Source organism: Myxocyprinus asiaticus, chromosome 2, assembly GCF_019703515.2.
Source record: "Myxocyprinus asiaticus isolate MX2 ecotype Aquarium Trade chromosome 2, UBuf_Myxa_2, whole genome shotgun sequence".
Lineage (NCBI taxonomy): Eukaryota > Metazoa > Chordata > Actinopteri > Cypriniformes > Catostomidae > Myxocyprinus > Myxocyprinus asiaticus.
In genome coordinates this window covers 55,642,391-55,655,385 of record NC_059345.1, presented here as the reverse complement: position 1 = coordinate 55,655,385, position 12,995 = coordinate 55,642,391, and the positions used below count along the sequence as shown (strand labels likewise).

Sequence of the window (12,995 nt, the reverse complement as noted above, 5' to 3'; positions counted from 1 at the left end):
AATGGCATCAGTACGAAACTGTTGCTTTTGCATGACACAACATCCACTCTGCTATATGTCAGTGTAAAAAAGTGCTTTCATGTCATATCAGAATTTTTGTAAAAATAACCAAAATGGCAGTGGCTTCAGGTAGCTGGGAACCTCTGCACAATATTTTGCTGGCATCAACAACAAAGCTGCACATGGATCCATTTTGGCATTAAGAGCATTGCCATAGCATAGGAACAAATCATTTCCGAGTCGAGGACTTGAACAGCTTGGAGTAGAATCTCCCAGCTGCCATCTCGTACAGTAATTCTGACACGACGGACATTAGTCCAAAACGACTGCCATATCAATAAACACAACACAAATCAAAACTTACAAAGTGTACCTTTTACCCCGACCCCAGTCTGTTCTTCAAACTGCCATCTTCTCTCATATAATCTCTTTTGCTCTTTCTAACTCTAGGATCATTGCTTCTATCATGGGAGGGTCATGGGTCATGCAGACTCTTGGGTCGCTCTGAGCACATGTTTTGGAATGAGGTATGTGATCCATCTCTTACATAATTGGATTCTCTTGGGTCAGCACAGAACACAATCAATTCAGTTCAGTTGGTCATGTGTCTCAGGAATGCTAAAATGCCACAGTACACAAGATGGTCTGTGTGTGGATCTTATGAGCATTATTATTGTATGATAGGTTTTGTTGTTAGACTTTACAATTAGATAAACATTAGTCAATGCATTAAGTATCATGATTTAAAAATGAACAACAATATTTTACAGCATTTATTAATCATGGTTAATATAAATGTCAGGGCTCACACCCTTTTTAAACAATTAATTTCCATTACTTTTCCAGGCGCTTGTGATTACTGGTATTACAATTTTAAAAATCATTTTAATTCTGACTAATTTGCAAATAAATCATTAAAATCGATATGTGAACCATTTCTAGCACATTAAATATTTTAGAGCAGAGAAAAACTACAAAATGTATTTTTTGATTGTATTAATTTCCACGACAAACACAATTTTAAAATTCCCTGATATTTCCAAGTTCCATTACCATGGGAACCCTCTAATTTATAGGTACTATACTCATTAATTAGTTGACGTTAGTTCATAATGCATTAGATAGAGTTAATGTACACTACTTCAAATGTTACAAATTTATAAATTTAGTATATGTGAAAATTCACCAAGATTCATAAATGCTGTAAAAGTAGTGTTCATTGTTAATGTATAGAACCTTATATTAAAGTGTTACTGGTATTTTGTTCAGTTGTTTGGTGTGGATAAGTCTGTTTGTGAGCAAGTATTTCTGGAAATGTGTTTGCATAAGAGGATGTGTTTTATTACAAACCAGCCAGGAAGTCTCCATGTGTAACATAGACTAAGGAGAAACAGAAGGTAGATCCATTTGCAGCTTTACTAGTAAGGTCACAGAGAATATACAACAGGCAGAGGTCAATATCCAAAATATACAGCAACGTAGGCAAATCCAATAATCGTGGTCACAAAACAGATAGAGGGTCGAGGCAGGTAGCAAACAATGACAAAGAGTATTCCAGGAACAGATCAAGGTCAAACGGGAGGCAGCAGTGAGTCAAGACAATAATAACAGGTAGTGGTTCAAAAACAGACAGACTAGAATAGAAAAACGCAAAATGTTAGCCGGGGCAAAAATAAGACTTTGCATTGAGCCCTGTGTTTGCAGTGCTTAAATAGTCAGTGAATTGGGTACAGGTGTATTGTAAGTCCCGCTGAGGATGATGGAAATCATAATTCATAAGAACAGTTAATACTTAGGTGACGGTGCTCTCTGGAGGTTATCGAGGGAAGCATTGTCCTCTACTTCCTCCCTTGGACCACCAGCAGGTTTGAGCAGCAAGACATTAAATGTGGGAGAAATACGATAGTTAGCGGGCAGTTGAAGTCGAAATGATACGGGAGTGATTTGTTTTATGATTTTGAAGGGACCCACATACCTGGGATTGAGTTTTTTGCAGGGCAGATGAAGGCGTAGGTCGTGAGTGGAGAGCCAGAACTATTGTCCTGGTGTATACTGGGGACTCGGGCGATGATGCCGATTGGCCTGCACTTTCTGTCTCCTCACAGCTCGCTCTAGATGGACATACACCTGGTTCCACACTTTCTCGCTCTGCCGGAGCCAGTCGTTGATGGTTGGCAATTCGATGGGTTCTCCAGACCAGGGGAATAAGGGTGGTTGAAATCCCAGCATGCATTGGAATGGAGACATGCCCGTGGATGGTTTCTTTAGTGAGTTTTGGGTGTATTCTGCCCACAGCAGGTACCGGCTCCAGTTGGTTTGGTTTTGATGGCAATACATCCTAAGAAAACGAGTGATTTCTTGATTCAGACGTTTGGTTTGCCTGTTGGATTGAGGATGGTGCCCAGAAGTGAGGCTGATGTTGACACCATCCAGACCCGAGCAGTGAATTGTGGACCCCGGTCAGATACGATGTCTTCAGGTAAACCATAGAACCGAAATACTTGATGTAATAGATGTTCTGCTGTCTCAAAGGCTGTGGGGAGCTTGGGTAGAGGGATTAATCGACATGCTTTGGAAAAACAATCGATTACTGTTAAGATTGTGGTGTTACCTTGAGAGACTGGAAGATCAGTGATAAAGTCAATTGCGATGTGAGACCGTGGGCGCTGCGGGATGGGAAGTGGTTGAAGCAGGCCTGCCGGGAGTAGTCTGGAAGATTTGGTTACTCCAGAAGTGGAGCATTGGTTGACCTAAGAAATGGTGTCTGCCTGCATGGTTCTCCACTAAAATTGGTTCCGGAGTAGTTGGGGTGTAGCCATGATGCCGGGGTGCCCGGAGCTGGAAGCAGTATGGACCCTCGTAAAACCTTCTTCTGTAATGATTGTGGCACATAGGTTTTGCCTTCTGGGCAATCGTGTGGAACTGGATCTTGAGACTGGGCCTGGGTAATTTCTGTCATGATGTCCCATTGGACTGGGGCTATGATTATAGATGTGGGGATTATGGGTTCTGGTGTCTGGTTCTGATTCTGAGCTTCGAATTGATGAGAGAGGGTGTCAGCTTTAACATTCTTGGTGCCAGGGAAATTGTTACCGGCACATTAATGCATGAGGTTAAATGGAGAGGTAGAGAGACATTACTCACCGCCGGTTTAGATGGTTGTGCTGGTCGTACGGGACAGGTTGCTCGTAAATGTCCGAGTGGACCGCAATATAAGCATAGGCGTTGTCTGATGTGCCGTTCTCTCTCCTCTGAAGTCAGATGTGCGTGCCCTATTTGCATGGGCACCGATTCCTCAGCGGTGCATGTCAGCTGATAATTCTGCAGAGGAAGTTTAACTGGTCTCTGCGAGAGAATGAGATTGTCAATACGGATGGCAAGATCAATGAATTGGTCCAAGGTTCTCCCTTCATCACGACATGCCAACTCCGATTGCAGTTAAATGTTTAATCCTCTTCGAAACAGCACTTTGAGTGTGTCATCAACCCATACAGTCTGTGCAGCGAGAGTGCGGAATGACAGGGCATATTCGGCAGCTGTGTTTCTTCCTTGTTGGAGAGAGAGCAGCTGATCGCCAACACTTCTCCCTCCCTCAGGATGTTTAAACACCTCGCAAAAGTGTTGTTTGAAGCTGGTGAAGGAAGTGAATTTCGTACCCTTGTTAGACCACACGGTTGTAGCCCAATCCAACACCCTCCCGGTGAGCAGCGAACATACAAAACAAATGCGACTCTCCTCCGTGGGATAAAGTGTATGTTGTTGGCCCATGAACATCGAGCATTGCATCAGAAATCCCTTACATTTAGAAGGTGTGCCGTCAAAATTATCTGGAAAGGCGAGTCGGGGATAGGTGGTGATGGGATTCCGTGTTGTCGGTTTCACCGCTGGATCTGGTTGAGGTGTCGGCGGAAATGTGTTTGTTGCGGGTAGGTGAAGGTTTTGCAGCGTTTTCACCATTTGCAGCTTTACTAGTAAGGTCACAGAGAATATACAACAGGTCAATATACAAAATATACAGCAATGTAGGCAAATCCAATAGTCGTGGTCACAAAACAGACAGAGGGTCAAGGCAGGCAGCAAACAATGACAAAGAGCATTCCAGGAACAGATCAATGTCAGAAGGCAGGCAGCAGTGTGTCAAGACAATAATAACAGGCAGTGGTTCAAACACAGACAGACTAGAATAGAAAAACGCTCAGAAATGTTAGCCGGGGCAAAAACAAGACTTCGCACTAAGCCCTGTGTTTGCAGTGCTTACATAGTCACTGAAATGGGTACAGGTGTATTTTAATCAGTCCCGCTGAGGATGATGGGAATCGTAGTTCATAAGAACAGTTAATACTCGGGTGACGGTGCCCTCTGGTGGTTATCGAGGGGAGTGTTTGTAAAACCATGGCACACACAAACACATTCTTATAAAGCACGCACCTGAGTTAGCTTATAACTGAGGCAGCAAGTCATCCTAAAGGGTGTTTAGTCATCAGTATTGTATATATAACATGCTTAAACATGTTCATATTACTCTGCTGTCTGAGTAGATGTAGACTAGATCTAGCTGATAAACAGTTACCCTTCATTTATGCTTGCAAATTGTGATTTTTTTGCATATGCTGGAAATTGTTTGTGCTTTATTTGTGGGGAGAGGAAATTGTTTGGCCAGGATGTTTGGATGTCATTTAATATAAGCACTAATGACTATTACAGGAGCCCTAACAGAATGTTAATATTTTTTTGTGCACAGGCCTCATTCAAGCTGCTTCCTCTCTATGTATAAACATGATCCACAAACAGCCTTGAAGCAGTGTCTGCCCACTGTCTGATTCGGTTGAATTTAAGCCAATTGCCTACAGAGATACGAATCAAACCTCTGTATCTTTGATAGGTTGTCATACTTTACTGCAAAATTAATAAATCCAAGGCTTTGACACAGCCAAATTGTTTTGAATGGTGCTCAATTTATAATTTTAGTTACATGCATCAGAAACATATTATATGTGGTGTCTAAGTTGCCTTTGATTTGGTAAATAAGTATCTGTGAAAAGTATTGTATTAAATAAAGGATTACTATTTGTAATAATTTTATTACACATGTATTGCAGAGATGAGCTTTGACAAAGAGGTAAACATGAGGGTCATGGGTAATACTTCAGGAATTTCGTAAAATTAAAAAAAATTATATTATTAGTTCATTTACATTTAAATAGTTAGGAATGTCAATAGAGTTAGATTAATATATTTTCAGATACACTCACTAAGCACTTTAATAGGAACACTATGGATCTAATAAATTGCACGATGTGGTCTTCTGCTTTTGTAGCCCAACCACCTCAAGATTCGACGAGTTGTGCATTCTGCTCACTACAGTTGTACAGAGGGGTTATCTGAGTTACTGTAGCCTTTCTGTCAGCTCGAACCAGTCTGGCCATTCTCCGTTGATCTCTCTCATCAACAAGACGTTTCCATCCACAGAACTGCCGCTCACTGGATGTTTTTTGTTTTTGGCACCATTCTGAGTAAACTCTAAAGACTGTTGTGCATAAAAATCCCAGGAGATCAGCAGTTACAGAAATACTGAAACCAGCCCATCTGGCACTAACAATCATGCCACAGTCCAAATCACTGAGTTCATATTTATTCCCCATTCAGATTGTCGATGTGAACATTAACATGAGCATGATTTTATACATTGCAATGCTGCCACTTGATTGGCTGATTAGATAATTGCATGAATAAGTAGGTGTAAAGGTCTTCCTAATAAAGTGCTCAGTGAGTGTATATTCATGCTTGAAAATACAAAAACTACTCATCATCTAATTTATGAAAGTCATTATGAAGATCTTAACAACAGTTTGAATAGTTGGAAGTACAGAGCATGTGTTGGCTATGCATGGTTGAATATAGCTGGAGGAAAAATAAATTTACTCTGGAAAACAGTCTGAAATCAGAGAGTCTAGGGAGAGTTCAAGAGTCCAGCAGATCAGATATTTCTGGAATGAATCAAGATTCCCTAAAGTGTGCTTGCATTCCAGTTCATATAAGAGTAGTCATTCCTATGCCATGCAGAGTTTATTGTGATATAGAGTAAAAGAGCCAGTTGTATGAACATAACAGTGTTATTACGGGCACACCCCAGGAGGGTCTGTCTCTAGATTTAACCAATGGTCTTGAATTTCTTATGATGACAGATCAAGTCATTAAACAGCTGTTGCAAGGTTTTTCAAGAGCAAACATAATAAGCACTGTACATTTTCATTTAGCTTTTTCTTTGTTTGTTTCTTAAGATGGCTCTTATGTTTTTTACCCTCAGGTCGTTGGAGGTCATGTGCTGATATGTTCTATAGTCTGCAGTTAATAGAGCCATCAACTGATTTTTAAATTGACCAGTCATGTAATGATATATTATATATTATGTTTTAATTTTATTATTAAATATTTATTTTCATGAATATCATTATGTTTATGCCAAGGCAAATCAAATCAAAGCCAAATTTGCCTACAGTTTTGGTGTCAGGATCCATTATAATGTCATTTATGCTTGCATGCGTTGTCAACTTGGGAAAATGACAATCCCCATTTTGAAGACAATAGTTGGAAACCCTGGGGCGTAAACAAAAGGTTTTGCAAATAAATATATTTGGACCCATTGTGAACAATGTGAAGACAAAAACAAAAACAAAAAAAAACTCTTCCAATAACAATAAATCTCTCTTGTTAGCAATATAAAACAAATTAAGCATTGATTGACATTACTGTCAATGGGAAATAGTATTTTATCTGTTTATATTGAAGTAAACATTTAGAAACACCCTGTTTATGTTAGCATGAAGTAAACGTCCAGTAATCCAGAAGAGAGAGACAACCAATCACAGAAGTCGCTGTTACCATGGAAACGTAAATCACGGCAAAAGTGCTTAGTAGTGACTGGTTACTTCCATAAAGCAATGAGAATGACGTTATCGAGTCAGTCTCACTACATTCTAAAACTACTTAAATATTTGTATATACACTCACCGGCCACTTTATTAGGTAGACCTGTACATCTACTTATTCATACGATTATCTAATCAGCCAATCGTGTGGCAGCAGTGTAATGTATAAATCATGCAGATATGGGCCAAGAGCTTCAGTTAATGTTCACATCAACCATCAGAATGGGGAAAAAATGTGATCTCAATGATTTCAACCGTGGCATGATTGTTGATGCCAGACGGGCTGGTTTTAGTATTTCTGTAACTGCTGAACTCCTGGGATTTTTATGCACAACAGTCTCTAGGGTGTATAGCGGATGGTGTGAAAAACAAAAAACAACCAGTGAGCAGCAGTTCTGTGAATGAAAATGCCTTGTTGATGAGAGAAGTCAACAGAGAATGGCCAGACTGGTTCGAGCTGACAGTATGGTAACTCAGATTACCACTCTGTGCAGTTGTAGTGAGCAGAATAGCATCTCAGAATGCACAACATGCCGAACCTTGAGGTGGATGGGCTACACCAGCAAAAACCACGTTGGGTTCCACTTCTGTCAGCCAAGAACTGAACACTGAGGCTGCAGTGGGCCTAGAATTTGTGTACCTAAGCAGAAATCCAGATTTGTCAGACCAGGCAATGTTTTTCCAATCATCTACTGTCCAGTTTTGGTGAGCCTGTGCCCACTGCTGCCTCAGTTTCCTGTTCTAAGCTGACAGTAATGGTACCCGGAAGGGTCTTCTGCTGCTGTAGCCCATCCGCCTTAATGTTTGACATGTTGTACATTCAGAAATGCTTTTCTGCATAGCACTGTTCTAATGCGTGTTTATTTGGGTTACTGTCACCGTCCTGTCAGCTTGGACCAATCTGGCCATTCTCCTCTGATCTCTGTCATTAACAAGCTGTTTTCTCCCACAGAACTGCTGCTCACTAATTTTTCGCACCATTCTCTTTATACTCTAGAGACTGTCGTACATGAAAATCCCAAGAGATCAGCAGTTACAGAAATACTCAAACAAGCCCGTCTTGCACCAACAATCATGCCACGGTCTAAATCACTGAGATCACATTTTTTCCCCATTCTGATGGTTGATGTGAACATTAACTGAAGCTTCTGGCCCATTTCTGCAATACTGTATTTGAAAATTTTGCAATAAACTTAAAACATTTGTAGATACTAAATGTAAGTTCAAGAGGAGTATGCCCACCTAATCATACAATTATCAGAGTACAAAAGCAACTTCTTACTTTGTCCCAGTGTCAGTTCTCCCAGCATTGGTCCAACGGCAAACTGGCAACATGTCTGACTTGCTCTCCAATCCTCCAAGGGTCCTGTCTTCTGCAACAACCCTTTCCTCCATTCCGCAGCAATAATCCTAGATGCCATGTCCACCCTAGCGTTCTTTGTTTTTTTAAGAGTTCCGGAAATAACCACCAACTCCAAATTGTATCCAGCCTTCCATCCAACTTTCTCTGACTTCCAAATATTGGACAACGACACCATCCATTTCCTCATCAAACACATTAAAACTGATCAATTAAAACGTGGCCATTTCATCCACATTTTCAACCTGCTGACCCCCTATCCAACCTTACCAATCTCTTTCATCATCCATAGAAGAATCCAAATCTCCTCCCCTTTTTATAGATGAAAAAACTAGCCAGTGTTTAGGCACTGATTCCACAAAAAGTGTGTCGCAGTGTAAGCTTTCCCGTCCGAAAGAATGGCAACTGGAGGTCTGGATCTCGTCACCTGGAGGCAGCGGGCCCCACATCCTTCCGCGGTTCAGGCCCTCGCTTTGAGGGGGGATGGGAGCACTACATGATTAATTTAGTTGTTCCCTCTTCCCACCACTGGGAACTGCGACTTTTGCGAGCCTCATGTTCTATGATTCACAGGCTCCACGTCGTAGATGCAGCAGAGGGAAGTGCTTCACCTTCAAGCGCCACAATCCTCCAGTCCGAAATCGATACTGCCGCAGCAGTGCCCCACCCTCGCTCGATACTACTGAAGAAGTACCCCACCCATGGTTCCCGCAGGAGTCATGCCACCCTCATTCCTTTGCTCTAACCTTTTTTGCTAATCTGCTTTTGGGGGTTTCTCCATGTCACCAAGCATAAGCATCCATGTCAATTAAATTGTTACGAGCATTTGACCTTTTCATTCTCCGCTTGTTGTACTAAACTTGTTCTACACTTTTTGGGGGGTAAACCAGAGCTCGAGATGAGGTCCTCCTCGAGCCCCTCCATCACAGACAGAAAGCCAGACCTTTTTACCATTTACTCTAAAGATTATATGGACACACGAACTTGTCAAAATGTTTTTATACTTATAATCAATGTCTATAAGTCAATAGTTTTATATTTTACTGTAGATTTTAATTTAGTCACATAATTTGCCATGCTTCATGCTTAGTCCACTCCTTCATTAAATTATTAAAATACATAATCTTATACCTTTGTCTGATTTTCATTTTATTTTATTTTTTATTTTTTATTTTTTTGTGCTTTGAAGTTTGTAATATTGTGATTCATCTCAGATCTGGTTGGTTTTGTTCATGGCTTATAATCCTTATTAAAGACATTTTTGTAAATCTACATGGAGAAAATGAATGGAAAAAATACTTCTTGACTCAGCACTGCAGAAAAAGTGGGCTGTGTAGGGCTTTACTGGTTGTTTAGATCAGTGTTACTATCAGAAATAATTGGTAATTATTTCTTTAGTTATTAATTAATATTTAAATTAATTAATTTTATCTAACTCATTAAAGCCTCACACGGGGCACCGATTATTTTGTAGGGCTTTACTGGTTGTTTAGATCAGTGTTACTATCAGAAATAATTTATAATTATTTATTTAGTTATTAATTAATATTTAAATTAATTAATTGAATCTAACACATTAAAACCTCATATGGGGCTCCAGTAAATGTAGTGTGCTACGTTTAGGAGCGGGTTTGGTTATTAGCAATAATTAATAATTATTAAAGATAAATATTAATTATTAAAATCAATAGAACATTGATGAAAATCAATTTTGCTTTTTTAATCTTTTAAACCAACAATTATCAAAGATAATCATTAATTGTTAACATCAATGAAACATTAATTAAACTTAACACTAGCTTATTGATCATTCAAATTCAACAATCATCAAAGATAATTATCAATTATCAAAAATCAATAGAATATTAATAAGGATTAATATTGCTGAGGCACCACCCTGGAATCAGGGACTAATAACCAGATAGTATAACAGTCTCAATATTAGATTGTTTTCTTAGGAAAATCGACATCCAAAGAATATCGATTTTCGAGAACAAAACAATGAATGTAGGCTTGAATCCGAGCACTGACATCCCGTCAGCATGTGACACAGGTGTATGCAAAACAAACCAAAACACTTCTCTTTGAAATATAACAAAGTTTATTTATGCAGTAATATCAATTAATAATTAATACAATGCAGTCAATAAACTTCCGACTTACAACTACAAACTAAACAGTGATATGATTAGATATGGAAACCAAAATAATCCTATAACACATGAGGGTGTGTGTGTGTATGTGTGTGTAAGTAGGGACGCGCACAAAATGGCTGACGTGACTCTCGTGGAGAGTATGTCACGCGAGACTTCCGGCCAGAGAATATGGCCGCGAATGTGTGCGGAGAGAAACCAGTCAATGGTGTCTACCTTCTTGTACGATAGCTTAGGGACAAAGCTGAGCTTTATCACGAAGCTATCTACTAGCCAAAAATGTGTGCGAGAATGTTTGTGAGGGGTCGCGCATATGTGTGTGTGGTTAGTACGAGAGAGAGAGAGAATAAAGTGATGGCCTCAAAGCCGATTTTGCGATCGTGGGAAAGAAAGCAGCTGTTAGTTTATCACTCAGAGACGCCGTGGACGGCTCGTAAACCGTCCCGCGGTCTTTGATTCTTTAATGGATAAACTCAGTTTGCCAGTCTCACCCGCGATGGCAGAAATGCACAACAGTCCAATGTGGTTGGACTACAACACAGCAAATCTCATTCGTGATAATTAATACCTTGAGTATTAATCGCAATGAGCGGACACGGCGGTCCGTAAACTGTACAAGCAATAACCTTGATACACAAGAATAACACACTATAATATTCTATCTCTGCCCAGATGTTAACCTCTTACTTGAAATCGCATGAGGACACAGGTAGAATGTGTGTTCATCTGTCCTTTAACTCCGACTCGGTTCCTTGAGGCTCGGATGATGACAGGAGGACGTTTCCTTGCTCTGTCGGCGGGCGGTACGGCTGCTGATTCTCGGCGGGCTGGTGGAGAAATCAGCGACGTCGACTTGATTGAAGATGGAAGAGAAATCTTTTATCTCTTCACTTCTGCAGGCAAACGGATGAAGATGCGGATTGCTCAGCGGTCTCCTTCGGATCCGTTAGAGTGTTCGGTGGAACACAGAGTAATCTCAACTCATCCAGCGAGATGGAGATTGTATGGCCACAGTTTCAAGTCGGACGTTACTTCCTTGTGCCACGAGGCTACACCTGAGAGCAGCGATGAGCTGCATCTACACACGGTGAGCAAAGTTGCTGGAAGCAAATCCCGGAAGCATTTCAGAGGTATTTCTACTCCTGATGATGTCATGGTTGAGGTGCGTTCTGTCGTGTGCCTCATCCAATAGGAGTTGAGAGTTTGATCCTTTGGTGAGCAAGGCTTCATGGGATTTGTAGTCTGTTTTGGGCTCCCTTTGTTTGATTTTGGCACGATTTTTATCAGTAAGATTTATGACTTGGTATGTGGGCTTGAGTTAGGTTTTACAACTGTGTTAGGCCTGCCTTTGTCTTCTATCTGAATACATGAGGCCCAACAGCTGTCACTGTTGTGCTCTATAAAGGGGTTACTGAAATAGTAGTGTTCAGCTGGTCATGTGTTGCCAACATGACTAAGCAAACAGCATTTTCTAGGTCATCTCATGTGAGTGTACATTGCTATTCATTTCTTTAGATTTAAAACTTTTAAGCACCATTCTTAAAAGTTAGAGAGCAGAGGTGCTCAGGGAGACCTTAAATCCAGCACTGTTTCAGTGGCCCTTCCGTTCCCTTTGATTAGCTAATGCATAACATTATTGAGTGTAAAACCTGCTCCACTTACTGCAGATAACTATATTGGGGCCAGAGGAAGAATCAAGAGGCATTAAAATTCTACTCTGTGCTTGTCTGTGTTTGAGAGAGAAGGGGAAGATAAAATGAACTCATAGATTTAGAGATCTGCCTATGGCTGCTTCTGCTCTGCTTGGCTCTTTTTAACTGGCATTTTTAAAGTCCCTGTGAAGTGCCTTGATGAGCGCAGTTCATTTTGGTGTTTTGACGTATATTCCTACTGAAACAGGAAGTGGGCATGGGATATGTCCAAAGACTCATCCCATTTTAAAAAATAGGCAATAGGCTTTAGTTTACAGCCACACACACGCACACACACACACACACACACACACACACATATACCCCTTTCCACAATGCTGCTCATGCCAGAGCCGCTTACCAGGAAAACTTGAGAATCAATCTTAATACCAGCCAGCTTTTACAAAACTTGAGAACCAAACGATGATCTAACTGACAACATTAATCCATAACCAGCCCACAAATGCACACAGCACATCGTGGTCTTTGCATGCAATTAGGCTGGAGCCATTGTGCAAGTCGAATGCAGATGAATGAGAAACAAGCGAGTAAAAAGATAATATATCTATGGTTTGCATTACAATACACTAAACAAAGAATAAATAACACTTACTCGAGCTGTACACCCTAAGAAACCTCCGGCTGGGTAAAAAATATAAATAAAACTTCCTTGCGTTAAACTCCCTCATTGGCGCATCCCATTCAGAAGTGATCATCCCTATGCCCTATTCCCTTCGAAGACAATTATGCTCCACTGTGAGAGCTTCAGATGGTGAAAGGTGATAACGGTCACTCACAACTCACTTTTTAAGCGATGCTTTTTGGAACGTGCCTACATGGTTTTTGCTCCCTCCAAAGTGCT

The 12,995-nt window shown here is 40.5% G+C and overlaps 1 protein-coding gene across 1 annotated transcript in view; it reads left to right on the top strand.

The window, feature by feature from the left end:
* The window catches only part of LOC127416566 (disintegrin and metalloproteinase domain-containing protein 33-like), a 187,335-nt gene that overhangs the window by 109,224 nt on the left and 65,116 nt on the right, over positions 1–12,995 (top strand). The window contains exon 5 of the mRNA XM_051655992.1: positions 451–527. Within this exon, the coding sequence (XP_051511952.1) occupies positions 451–527 (77 nt within the window). The remainder of the gene's footprint in view (positions 1–450; positions 528–12,995) is intronic.